Genomic DNA, 14383 nt, shown 5'->3' with positions numbered 1-14383 from the left:
GTCATAAGAACAAAGATGTCTGTAGTTCCTAAACCATCAGCGTGGTTTTCTCTCTGTTATTTGAGCTGTTGGGACGCCTGGAATCACTGTGCTGTGTTATGATAGTAAAGTCAGCTGCATAAGTTTCATGCGTCTGCACTGTGTGAGCTTGTATAGGAATGTACAGCGGTCATGCATAATTAAGATACCCAGCTCTACAAAGCGTGAACACTAGGTGGCAGACTTTGCCCACTTTGTACTCGGCTTCAGTCTGCCTGGCAATAAAATGTCAAGTCATGGCGGGGGAGAGGGAGAGGGAGGGACATGCATAGGGCAAACGTTACACTGGAAGTCAGGAATATTGCTTTTTGGAGAATGTGCATTTATCCTTCATTGAGATACACAAAGACTATTCAAACTAAAACTGAACACAGCGCCGGGCTATTGTCTCTCTCTTCGCTGCCTTGTCCATCTCTCGTCTCTTTCCTCCACACTCCACATTTGTTTTTCTCTCCGTTTCTCCCTCACTCTCTTACACCTCCATTTCTCTTTTGTTTACTCCCACCTCCGCCTTCTTCCCTCCCTCCCCATCTCTTCTTTCCTTCCTCCTCCCCCGCCTCTCTGCAGGGGCAGCCAGAGAGACTGGCATTTCTCTAACAGCGGGGGGGAATCTGCACCCAGCCTCAGCCCATGCTGGGCAAAGAGAGGGTGGGTGTGGCATGGCAGACAGAGGTGTGTGTGTGTGTGTGTGTGTGTGTGTGTGTGTGGGTGTGTGTGTGTGTGTGTGTGTGTGTGTGTGTGTGTGTGTGTGTGTGTGTGACGGGTAATAATGAACATGTGACTGGAGCCCCCACACTAGACCTGCCAACACTTGTCTGCTACCCCTCTGTATGACGTCCACACGAGAGTCTCCCTGATTCTTCCTCTCTATTTCTTCTGTTTGGATTAAACTAATTGCTAGAGAGATTTGGCGCGGCTCGATGATATTGACGATAGCAAAGTATCATAATAATGGTGACCAATTACTCCAATGAATTACAGTCAAACTATAGCCAGAGATACCCCCCGAAAGCACCTAATCAAGCCGGTGTATATTGCTCATCAAGGGCTCTGCTTTCATTTAGGGACTAGCCTCAATTCAATTTTTGTTTCTTGCGCTTCTGGGACTCGTGCCAAATAAGAGAATAGTCAGCGCTGCTGAGGACAAGGACACATGTAAAAACCTCCCCTTGAAAAAAAGAGAAGTGTCTGGTGAGGGGAATTAACAGACAAATTCAAAAAGTCAGGCTTTGAATGATAATCAGTGGGGAGGAAAGGGATGGTCATGGTTCAGTCTCACTGGTCTTTCACACGGTAAATGGGAAGTGATGCCGTATAACAGGGTGAGTTAGAGAGGAAAAGATGAGGAACAACAGCAGGTGAGTCAGGGATGAGTGCCCGCTGCGTCGCTCTGATGTGCCTGTTTAGCTTCACGGGTGATAAGAGAGGAAGAGGGCGAGTCACGGGTCGATCCTTCTGCTCCTTTTTAAAGTGACAAATAATTGTGAGAGTAGATAAGCAGAGTGGTGGAGTGGGGAAAGGGGGAGAGAGAGAGAGAGAGAGTCAGAGATGAGTGGCCGTGGTAGTGTCGGGGTCAGATATGCCGGTGTAGCCCCGGTATCGGAGAGGTGGAGAGAGCCGGTCGCGGTTCAATTCCTCGGCTTTTCATAAAGGACAGCAGCTGGTCGGGGATCTCGGCGAGGACGTCTTTAGCCAGCCGGGCCATGCTCAGGACCTGGTTGCCAGATCTGTCGATGTAGTCTCTGAATGGAACAAACTGGAAGCAGAGGGAAACAACAGCTTAGATTTTTTTTGGTTATGAATTGTATATAAACGTTGCGGTTGTTGTCCCCGTTTACTTCTATCTTGTAGGAGACAATGAACTGAGGATGACGTGTCATTTCTCTCTCAGGCTGCTTCAGTGAAGGATTTTAAAACTTAATTAATGACCAATGTGACATTCACCCCCTCCTCTCAAAGTGAATCTCCTCATAAATCTGATCTTTTATTGGATAATGATTTCTGACTTCATATTGTCCCACAGTGCATAAGACACTAAGTTGTGACTCTTGTGTTGTAATATGGGGATAGTGGCTTCCACATTTATTGTGGTCGTAATGAAACATTATATTTTTTTCTCCTCAGCAACTTAATACTTAATAATGTGTGTCTTTTTTCCTGGTACTGCTGCCTCTCATCGCTTTACTATATTAAAGTTCAGTACGATGTGGGCTATTTCTGAATATATGATGTCATGTGACATTTTAGATAGTGATTGAAAAGATCCTGCAGGGTTAAAATCAGTCCATTCACGGTCTGAGAATAACAGACAAATAACAAATTCTAGGGTTGCATCAAACATTTTTTTTTTTTTCTTGTTAAATCTATGAATCATTTTTCTCTGTAACCTGTAACATGAAAAACACCAATCAGGGCCCAGGTTGACATATTCATATTAATTGTTCTGTCTGACATTTAGATTTTCAGATTACCAGAAAACTGAGAAAACCAGGAAATAGAGAGAGACACCGGAGTCAGCACATTTTTGGCACTTGTTGCTCAAAAAACGGACTTAAAAGAGTCAATCTGACGATGTTGATTTAACGTTACACTCCAAAAACACTGATTCAGTTTAAGAAAAGGATCAAAATCGATGCAGCTCACATATCTTTTTTTTTTTTTTCTCAATGCAGTCTTCCTCCCTGTCAATATCAGGCACCTACATTACCCAGAAAAGCAACTCGACCATCACCAGTTCATACGGAGATTCGGGTGTGTTATGCTAGTAGCAGCTAATGTAGCCTGGAGCCGCTAACGCCAAGCAGAGATTAGCAGTGGGCCTCAGAGGTCTGTTAAAATCGCTTCTTTCTAACTCCAAAACCCCCAGATTTATTCTCTTTTTAAAATTTCTGCAGCTCCCTCTGGAGCCACAAAAGGCTTTATACAACCATGCAGAGTCGAACACCTGGAAACAGATTTTCCGTTTTCCTTCATGAATGATAAGTTTAAAATGAGCTCTTTCACTTTGTTTCAAGGTTCATTTTCTTTGTGCAAAAGAGAGAACAAAAAAGAGATTAACTGAGGAATATATTTACTGGAGTGCACTTAAAGAGATAAAATAAAAACTGCATGTTTGTGTGTATTTAACCTTGTGTTGCTATACCCTTTATGTTAATCTGTTGACAGTTATACAGTTGCTGTGTTGGATATGTGTTGGATAACAAGTTGGTTTTATGTAACTCTGACTACTGCGTTTATTTAGACATGGAACTGATGTGTAATTGCCATCCCAGCATTTTTTTAAAGTGGCTAAAATAAGGATGGCCCCCGTCCACAGGATTTCTGAGTGGGAGCGCACCGATCCAAATCTACTGCGGGTAACACACTGACTATAGATAAATACCTCACACAACCCCAAGTCAAATAACCCGATCTATCACTTTAACATCATAACATTATGAACTGTGGGAAATTCCCTCAGGCATAGTCTGCAGAAGTGCAGACTTACAGAAAGTGTGCATAAAGGGCTCCAAACGTCTGCGAGAGAGACCTCACACACACCTCAGCCCTCATGGACTTAACGCAAACACACCTCAAAGTCTTTGAGTCCACAGAATATTGGGATCAGTCCACTGTATAACAAAATATCCAACTATTCCCTCATGAAACATGTCCATTTGGATGCTACCTCTTGCAAACACACTCCAGAAAGGGGGACTATTAAAACTTTGTACATGTAAATTTAGATATGGATACTGCAATCGCAGTCAAGACATATTTAACACACATATTAGTCATAACTGCATTGCAAGAATACTGTAATTAATTCCGGGCACACACCTCCACCTGCACAAACTGCTCACACGTAAATAAAGTGTACATCAGCACCAAGACAACCACGACTGCCAGGTGGCCACTGAATATAATCAGTTTACGGTGGATAAGTATGAACGGAGCAGTACGGCTTTAATTTCTCACAGGAAGAAAATGATCGATGCTGCAGCGAAGCCAGTCATCATATCTGATCAATAACAACAACAGAGCATGAAAATACAAAGTGATTGAACTTTTTTCTTTTTTTCTTTTTTTTCTCTGCTATAAGTGTAAACATCCTGATTAAATTATTGTCATAATAAGGTTAAAGGCAATCAAAGGATTACTGTGTGCATGCAAATGTGATTACTGCTGTTAGAGAGACAAGACTGCGACAACATGATAGCAATATCAATACAGCTATTAACCTGGTGTGGGGTCAACTGCATACGCACTATTTAATGTCATATTATAGAACAGTTCATTTCTCTGTGTTCACTGAAAGTAGCAAGACAAAGCAATCCAGTCAAACCTTTTAAGTATATTGGTATCGATTGATAATTACTTTAAGCCACGTAATGTGATATCAATGTTGAAATGAGAACATTATTTATCTTAATAACCATGGTCACACTGTTAGAATAAAACTTTTGCAATCTTCTATACTCACACGTCTCCTCTCAACATATACACACTATACATTTATCATTATAAGCGCTCATTTATCATTGTTCCTAATGCGCTGCCAGCTGACCTGCCACTCCGCTGCACCACTATACAAAAATTCAATAGTGCATTGTTATCAGTGGCCACACTCTTTGCTTCCTATTTGTGTTCTCATATCTTTAAATGGTTTTTCTAAAATTACTGTTTACTGTTGCCAGATCGGGTTTTATCAGTCCCTGATGGGGCTACTGCTCACTTTTAATAAAACTCACTGCTAAACTGTTTAAAGAAAGAGCCGCTCTCTGCTGTTGAATACAAAAATGATAATGGAAAAATGTCCAGTGGGGAGAAGAAAATGTTTATTGATTTATTCAGCCGCTTTTTAAATAGCGGCTAATAATTTTACAGGATTTACATTTACTTTATTACTTACTGTTTAAGAGTTTATTAGCACATTTATTTAAAAAAAAATAATCCAAAGACCACAGTCTGGGTTCACCTTGAAGTGAGGATGTGATGAACAAAGATCCACAACAGATACTTGATACTCTCTCACCCTGATCTAGAAAAAGTCATTCACGCATTTATCTTCTCAAGACTTGACATCTCTAAATGCAGCTCGGCTCCTCACCGGTTTAACAGACGAGATCGCATCACCCCAATCCTGGCTCCCTGTCCGTTTTAGAATTGATTTTAAGATTTTATTGATCACTTTTAAAGCACGCCAGGGTCGAGCCCAGAGCTACATGACAGAATTGTTAACCCCGTATGACCCAGCTCGCGGCCTTAGATCCTCAGGTCAGGTCCTACTGGCCTTTCCAAAGTCAAGGCTTAGATCTAAAGGTGTCCATGCTTTTGCCATCAGGACCCCCTCGGCTTTGGAAGGACCTGCCAGAGGAGATAAGGCAGAATTGGTGACTTCTTTTAATTCACTTCTTAAAACCCATTTTTATAGACTCGCTTCTATCTGAAGTTGTCTTTTTATTGTTGTTTCGTTGTTTTTTATTGCTTTTTTACTGGTTCTACTCTCCTCAACTGTTTTTATTTATATGGAAGTATATTGTATTTTTTGTCTTTTCTTTCTTCTTGCTCATGTTTGGTCTTTACTGTCCGGCTTTCTGTTGTGATGTTGTTGTTGCTTTATTGTCAAAGCAAAGCTCTTTGTAAACTGGGCTATATAAATAAAGTTATTATTATTATTATAGATATAAACATAATTTTAAGCAGATAAAGCCTTGAGTTTTACAATTTTCCAGAGACCAGGGTGACATAACCAGTTGACTATAACAAAACAAAAAGATGGAAGAAATGTTCACATTTTTCTTCTCTTTTTCCTTTTCTGTTGATCGATTAATTGTCGCAGCCCCATCCACAATGCCATCTGTCCTTACCACAACAGTGTCTAACTTATTGTCCTCCTGCTCTTTATCTTTACTTTGGCAGTTCATCATCAAGGATCATTCTTCTGAGGTGACAAGCTGGTGTTCCTGTTAGATTTCCCATTTGTTGAATGAAAAATCAGAGGCTGCTCACACCAGAAAAACTACCACACAGATCATTTGTTAAAAACTCTGAACATGACCTACTTTTTCTCACCGAGGATCCTCTTGCGTGCAAATAATAATTTGCATAAAACAGGACTGTTGATTTCAGAGGCAAAGCCAGCATGATGCCACAAAATCTCTTGGAAAAGGAGGTTGACAAATATCTGACTTATTTTTGCTCCTTTTGACAGCGACCGAAAAAGAACTAAACCTCAACCAGGAGGCAGATCAGAAAGTCTCATGGGTTCTTTGGTCACATTTTATTTTACAGTCCACCAATGAGATGTAACAAGCTGTTCTTTGTCAAATCAGACAAAAACTAGAAATAATACTTTCCTCATTTGACAGTAAGCAAACACAGTCATACAATAATGAGAAACCTTACTGTAATTAGAACCTGCTTATAATTCTGTATTAGATTGAAAATCAGACAAAATTACACTGAATTACACTCTAATTAGAAACCAAAGAGGAGATGCTAACACACCATTAGTCACCACTTTACAAGATCATAGTTTAAACTGTGGGAGAGATATTTCTGCTGTAACCTGTCCAAGGTAAAAAAATATTCTGACCTACATTAAACTAACACTGCCACACTACACGGTAGCCATTAACTTAATGTGGTGACTTCAGTGTAAATCTACCCGTGGCAATATTGGAAGCTTTGAGCTTTGACATTCTCTTTGCAGAGCCGAGGCATGATGCAGATTTTCTGCTCAAATAATTCAGTGGGAGCTCCCGCCGCCCCCGATACTCCTCAGCAGGAAAACACAAGAGCCTCTTGGATAATTTAACTCTAGGATAGATTTATGTAGTGGCCATCAATTTTAAAGTTTACTCTGCTGCTGTGCATGGATTCTTGTCGGGAGCAGGTGGTGGTGATTGTCGCTTGACAAGAGCTTCAGCCATTGTTGCATTTACAAGACAAGAGGTTATAATACGCCCTCTGAGCAGCGCTACGACTTCAAGGCAGATTGGAGGCTACAGTGAGTCGCTATCGGAAAGTGATGAGATGGACCGGGGCTAGCTGGTTAGCGTGCTAACTTCAGTAGAAGAAAAAATTTGATAGGGACAATTTAACATTGGCGTTGCTTTCCACTGCTGGAAACAGCTCTAGGTGAGTAAAGGAATGAAGTTTGATGTTGAACTCGCCACATTTCTTCTAGACTGGCAGGTAAACAGCTGTTCAGTCAGCAGCTATGTAGCAAAACTTGATTAAAGAAGCTATTTAAATCTATTTCATTTGTTTTGAGAGATTGTGTTTCTTCTGTAAGTTTTCGACAGTGGCTCTTTTTGTGGTTTTCTATTGGACTGCTGACATGCCACTCAGAACCTCAAGCAATAGGACATGTCAGTTGGCATTTCGTGAAGGCCCATTATTCCTGACCCACAAAGGCACAAGGCCCTGCCATGACACCCTCGCCCTACCCACTCTCAGTCCGTTTGTGCATTCGTGTGGAGGGTCCGCCCCATTAAGTATTGTTTCAACAGCGATTCTGCATCGATGCAGACTTATAAACCACACTCGCTTTGAATCACTTTGAGTCCAGGATGGATGAAATACCATGTGCCTACAAATATGAGTTCTGTGTGGTTACTTCCAAAGGATAAGCCATAAGTTGCCTCATGTCAAATAGATATTTGACAGACTAATCATCAGAAAAATAATGTGGATGTGAATATTGATATATATGTGGCCTGAATATTATGATTAAAAGACTTGTTTGGAAACCTGCTGACTCTTATTGTGATATAATGATGAAGTAATGAGGAACTACTTTGATGAATCACTGTAAATACAACCAAAAAATGCTGATGGATTTCACTTTAGTTCACCTAACTGTTGTAATGTGTCGCAAATTACCCTCTAAGAAAGTTTAATGAGTAACAACAGTGGGAAATAAAGATGCAGAGTCCTGGCAGCTTCCACAGCCTAAAGCTAGTGACATATGGAAGTAGAGTTAAGTATCACTACCCACGACCTCCGTGGGACTCTGGACAACATCCAGGCTACGAAGGACGGGTGAAGGAGCATCCAGATGTGAACTGATGTGTTTTGACTTAATTTTATGTTACAGTTACTAATGAGGAAAAAAATCACTCTGTAAGAAAGTGAAACTAGGTTAAGTAAAGGCCAAATAATATATGCATGATATAATATGACATTATATTTGTCTAATGTCACTGTGTTGTCTAATGAAGCTATCATAGGTCGTATTAAATGTGGTGTCTCATTTGTGGTGTATAACTGTAGCATATTTTGGATCTGATATGGCATTGTATTTGATTTCTAATTAAACTATGATCTTCTTAAGTGGTGAGTAATAGTGTTTCAGGATCTCTATTTGGTTTCTAATTGGTTTATAATTTGGTGTTATAGTGTTTTGGATCTAATACAGAATTATATACTGTCTCCAATTAAAGCATAATTTACTTCTATGGTGTCTAATTAGGGTATGACTGCGTTTGGTCACTGTCTAATAAAGATCTTATTATTTATAGCTTTTGTTTAATTTGATACATTTGATACAAAGTACGACTTGTTATTAATGTACCGTAAAATGAAGTGCGACCATTTTTATTCAACTTTTTTGTTGTTGTTGTTGAAAGGAAATGATAAAGAACTAATAATATTCGTACATTGGAGGACTTGATGGAAAGTTGATTCTACACAAACATCTGCACAATCCACATCAACACTAATGAATGTAAAAATCCCAATACAAACTTCACTTTAGAAAACACAATGAAATGGTGAATGATAAAAAATTTGGGATTAAATGGGTTAAAATGAATCTCTCTAACGTGGCTGATTTTGTCTTGGATGAATTGATGTTCAAGCTGCGTGGACAAGCACAACCAAAACCATATGATGAGCATGACACTGCAGGAGAAGTGGCCCACCGTGGATGATATTGAGCTGTATATTGTTTGAGGAGGTTCCACAGTGTGTGTTATGAAAGTAAGCCACGCTCCTCCAGGGAGAACTCCCCCATGCTGTTGCTGTTGACAGAAATGTGCTGAAGTCTAACCTGCGAAGTTAAAAAGAATCATGATGAGTACCTGAACAATGTCTCTCTCAGCAAGCCGTCCTCTGGAGGATACTCTCACCTCATCTCCATCCAGCTCCTCCATAGCTAAAAGGAAAGACAATGGTGGAGAGAGTATGACTCAATATTGGAACCACCAAGGGAGAATATAAAGAAGGTACAGGATGTTCTTTTGTATTTTCATAACGTAATTGCTCAAGTGGAGCACAGCATGGGAGTGAGAGAAGGTATTCAATGGAGAATGGTTCGAACGCTTTATGCACCAAAAATGTCATTCCTCAGTCGAAAATGATGCACAATTACACTACAGGTCAGAAAAGGAAAACGATTCTGTGCAGCTACAGGAGCAGCTTTTAGAAAGCCTTTTCAACTATGGCCAAATATAGGAGGAGGTGCTTGCTCCCAAATTGCACCTCTGATGGAAATTTTATTCTGAGAGGTCTTAAAAAATAGCACCTGCACAACAGCGTATATCCTGCATCTGCAGCCACTCTGGCAACCGGACAAAACAGCATGGATGTGTGGCGCTGCCAACGGAAAGGTGGCTGAGCACAACGTGAGGTCAAAGCAGCAAACGGACTCAGAGAGAACCACAAAATATGAGGACGAACACAAAGACTGAAAATGACATGTTAGTAGCTTTCAGAAATGGAGTTCACCGACTCAAGATGGAGCAAATAACAAACAGAGGCAATTAGGCCTCTCAGTAAGGTGTACACACACACACACACACACACACACACATATACAGTCACCAGGTGCTATTAAGCCAGTTTGACCTTGTGACCTCCAAACAGGCCTGAGTGCCTTCGCTACCAGTCTCACCATTCGATTGTTTAAACAAGTAGAAAATGACAGACCATCACACACAATGACGAGGCGCTACGCTCGTCACACGCTGCTGAGCGGTAACACACTCACACACACTCTCACACACACACACACACACACACACACACACACACACACACACACACACACAGTCCCCACTGAAAGGTCGTTCATTCATCTGTTGGCTGTAAGATGCCTGCACACTTGACCCCATTGACTTTGTCCAGCGACTCTCCCAGGAAGAAGGAACAGCAGCCCGGTGTGTATGACGAATCACTTACGATACAGCTGCTACAGTGGTTTCCTGTTTGCCCACTCCCCATTGCTGACTCCCATCAAGTCCGCTAAAAGTCTAAGCCAAAGTCGATAGCTGCCTTTCATATATAACATTATGTATTTATGTCTTTGCAGCGTCAAGGTTATTGAATTTAATCAAAACAGTTTACATTTCAAATTTATTCAATGCACACTTCTTGTCGGCAATCATTCTGCTCAGCTACATGTCTCAATGAAAGGTACATTTGAAGGTGAAAGAAGGACTGGTATCGTTCTTTTCTCTGCAGCTGTCTTTTTATTAAAGCCAGTTTTCTATATATGAATGCCAACAAACATTTGATATGTGAAGAAATCTGATGCTTCAGTTTCCACCTTCTTCTTTGTGCCACCCAGAGGTGTCATTGATTGTTATGTAACTGATTTCCACCTGTGTGCTTGTTATTTAAGAGGCATCTACGTGAGCGTGGCACTGATGAAGGCCGGACGACTGAAAAGGGTTTGTCTTATGTAAATAAAGTGATTTCTTGGCACTGAGTGTAAGACCCTCGTCTCCTCTGTCAGTGTGAACACTCACCATCAAACTCAGCAGGCCCAACACCTACGATGATGATGGACATAGGGAGTGATGCTGCCTGTATGGGAGAAAACAGGAAAGACAATGAATTCGTTAGATCTTTCAGATGCATTAAAGTGATAGTTCAGGTTATTCGACATGGGGTTGTGTGAAGTACCTGTCCATAGTCAGTGTATTACCTGATAAGAAGATAAAGCAGTAAAAATATTCAAAATAAACCTGAGCCTTAAAATGAGCCGTCAGGACTTCTGTAACTTTGTGATGTCACAACAAAGCAGTCACTCCCCCAAGCCCAGCTCACCTGGACCCACCATCCAGCCTTGCAGGATTTGGTTTACCTGAAATCTGCTATATTTTTATTCAATTGCAGATCACTCAGTCAGCCAATCAAAAGTCTCAGAGCTCCTCTCTTCTGATTGGCTCACCTGCTGTTACTACAGCTCCAGAGAGAAGCCTGAGAGAGAAGATGTAAAACTACACTGAGATGGTTTTTGGAGCTAAAAACCACAAAAATATCTTCTTATGGATATCACAATTTCAAATAAAGTCCTGTAAAAATGTAAATTATGGGACCTTTAAAGTGGCTGAAACACATTTTTCCTGCTGACCCCGTCCACAGGAGCACATCGCTCCACTTCTGTGTCGGTACTCATGTCTACTTTTCCAAACTTGCAGTGCACGAATTCAAACCTACTGCGCTGAGTATAGATAAGTACCTCAAAAAGCCCCACATCAAATAATGCAAACTAGCTTTGGGTGAACAACAGAGCTTTCAAGAGATAAAATTATTTTGACGTAGTGAGCATTGTCTTGTAAAAATAAAGTGTTGATTTTTTTTTTTTTTTTTTTTTTAATTAAGAGCAGATTTTTAATCTGACAGGTGAGATTAATACCTGACTCAGTAGCCTTGATGTGACATCATCATTATTTTTACTTTCCAAACCTTAACTCTGCTTGACACAAAAACAAAAGTTGTTCACCTGGAGAAAACTCAGCAAAAATTAGTTCTGTTTAAAGGGTATAAAGCAAATGTCTGAGACTTCACCTGAGTTCATTTTACACTGCACACGTAAGCTTATTAGGAAAGAGAAAATAACAAATAATTTCTTTTCCATTTTCTGCACTGATCTGAGAAATCACCGATCTAATTGGATCAGACCTCTCAAACGTTAATTTGACAGTTTTCTATAACAACTATTGACCTCTCTAGAAAGTGATATGAGACCCAATGAAAGCAAAGATGTCTTTTCTTCCCCTTGACTGGAGTCTTGAAAAGAAAATCTGATTGTGTTGTTTTTTTCTGAGGTATTTATTGATCACAGGATGTTGATTGCAGCGACAAGTCCAGCTGTTTGTATTCAAAAATCAAAGAAAGTATTATTCTTGAGAAACATAACTGACAAAAGGAAAGTGGATGCTGAGACGCACATCAGTCACTGCAGGAAAAGCACCGCAATCCATCAGTCCCTGTGTGCATTTGTTTACATAGGCGTGTGTGTGTGTGTGTGTGTGTGTGTGTGTGGTCCAGGTATTACTCATGTTGTGGGGACCTAAACCTGTTGATACAAAGTACGACTTGTTATTAATGTACCGTAAAATGAAGTGCGACCATTTTTATTCAACTTTTTTGTTGTTGTTGTTGTTGTTGTTGTTGTTGTTGAAAGGAAATGTTAAAGAACAAATAATATTCGTACATTGGAGGACATAGGACAAACACAATATGGGGACTTGTCTTCCTTATAGAGACAAAATGGAAATCCTCATAATGTAAATCATTTAATTCTAAGGTGAAGACATGTTTTACGGTTAGAGTGAGGTTAGATTTAGGTTTCGGGTTGGGCAAATAGTTTTAGTTAAGGTCAGAGTAAGTCTCCAGGAAATGAATATAAATCAATTTAATGTCCTCTGAAGTCATGGAGACTTGGCTGTGTGTGTGTGTGTGTGTGTGTGTGTGTGTGTGTGTACTCACATTGACCACAGCCTCTTTGGTCTGGACCATGTCAGATATCACTCCATCTGTGATCATCAACAGGACAAAGTACTGGGAGCCATCTGTAATCTCTGCTGCACAGCTGGGGGACGTGCGCGCGCCCACACACACACACACACACACACACACACACACACACACACACACACACAAACAAACATACACATTGATACCTGGGTTAGGGCTAATATTCTGTCTACAAGGCTGAATTTAAGCTTTGAAAGTACAACGTACATCGTTTATGTATATACAGTATATATACTGTGTATATATATATATATATATATATATGTACATGTATTTCAGATATGGCTTCCAGGTAATTGTGTGTTTCTTGGTAATCTCTCTCTGCATTATTGATCCTTTGTCAAACTCCTCTCCTAAACAGCAACTGGCCAATTACAGCATAATTTTTCTGGCAGGCCTGTCAAGCTTCGGGATTTCTCCACATGCTGAAACATTGTGCAAAAGGCTCAAGAAAAATAAGTAATTGGTATAGTAATTACACCATAACAGAACCACAACACAACAGATGACGTGTAAGGCATGGATTAAAAAGCAGGTTTCTTTGCCTTAATGTCAAATGCATGGCTGGTAAACTAGTTTACTACAGACAATAGTAACCTGGTGTTATTTCCAAAGCCACAGGGCACATCAGCACTAACTACATTATTTAGTCGGATTGCAGGTCACATTATTAAAAGTCATATTACACAGTCAAACATCCACTAACCCCAACCAGTAATCTCTGCGGCCTCTAACCATAACCCACAAACACTACGGAAGGCTCCTATTAAAGGATAACGGCGGGTAGCATTAGCAGCTTTGCCTCTTTATTTGCCTCTTTCAGCAACCCCAACCAAGCAGTGTTACCTGAGATAGTTTGACATTCCTTATAATACCTTACTATAACACATTTTATTTTCCCTTAAATTTTGCTTTAGACTATATTTTATCATTTTTATTTTCATGTTCCCTAGTGCTACGTTTAGGCTGGGTACCCCACAATTCACATAAAAATTTACATGGGATTTCAGTACACATGTGACTAATGCACATGTTGGTTTTTAAATGTGAAATGTAAAGTTTCTGGCACCACATATGAAAAAAAAGATATTTCATTTGGGAGCAGTCTGTTTGATTTGACAGATTTTAAATAGGTGTCACAAAACAATGTGGAAAATCTACCAAATATAAAAAACCATTACTGTAACAAAAAGGCATGTGTGATTTGACCTTTTCAGGCAGGCTTTTTTTAAGGACGTGGAACAAACAAATTCATATGTGACAATCAACATGTACTTTTCAAATGAGAAAATTTGAGTTTGTTCCACTGAAACTACATGTAACAAATACAATGCCTTTTGATATCCTAAATATTTACATGATGATGATGTTTGTTAATGAACACAGATGTTATTATTCAGTGCTTATTCTTATTTATGAAATTAAGGTTCAACAACAAGTCCTCCAACCTGAATGACCATATACAATAGGTCGTTATACCTCCCCTCAGAGACGACCCCATTAGAGGACTTTAATATAAAAACTCCATTAAAATGAATTAGACCCTCTTCCACACACCATGGCAACCCCTTTGTTCTAGGCTGCTGCTTCC

At 40.0% G+C, this 14383-nt stretch overlaps 1 protein-coding gene across 1 annotated transcript in view; it reads right to left on the bottom strand.

The window, feature by feature from the left end:
* Nucleotides 1-886: 886 nt before the first annotated feature.
* Nucleotides 887-14383, bottom strand: part of LOC111221299 (copine-9-like) — a 91817-nt gene continuing 78320 nt past the window's right edge. The window contains exons 18-21 of the mRNA XM_022744652.1: nt 12745-12847; nt 10776-10833; nt 9108-9181; nt 887-1795 (exon numbers count right to left, since the gene is read on the bottom strand). Coding sequence (XP_022600373.1) covers nt 1613-1795; nt 9108-9181; nt 10776-10833; nt 12745-12847 — 418 coding nt within the window. The 3' untranslated portion in view covers nt 887-1612. The remainder of the gene's footprint in view (nt 1796-9107; nt 9182-10775; nt 10834-12744; nt 12848-14383) is intronic.

The sequence above is a fragment of the Seriola dumerili genome, unplaced genomic scaffold (assembly GCF_002260705.1).
Source record: "Seriola dumerili isolate Sdu_G_001 unplaced genomic scaffold, Sdu_1.0 BDQW01000083.1, whole genome shotgun sequence".
NCBI classification, from domain to species: domain Eukaryota; kingdom Metazoa; phylum Chordata; class Actinopteri; order Carangiformes; family Carangidae; genus Seriola; species Seriola dumerili.
Note: the sequence above shows the minus strand (reverse complement) of the source record. Positions and strands in the feature narration are given on the sequence as shown.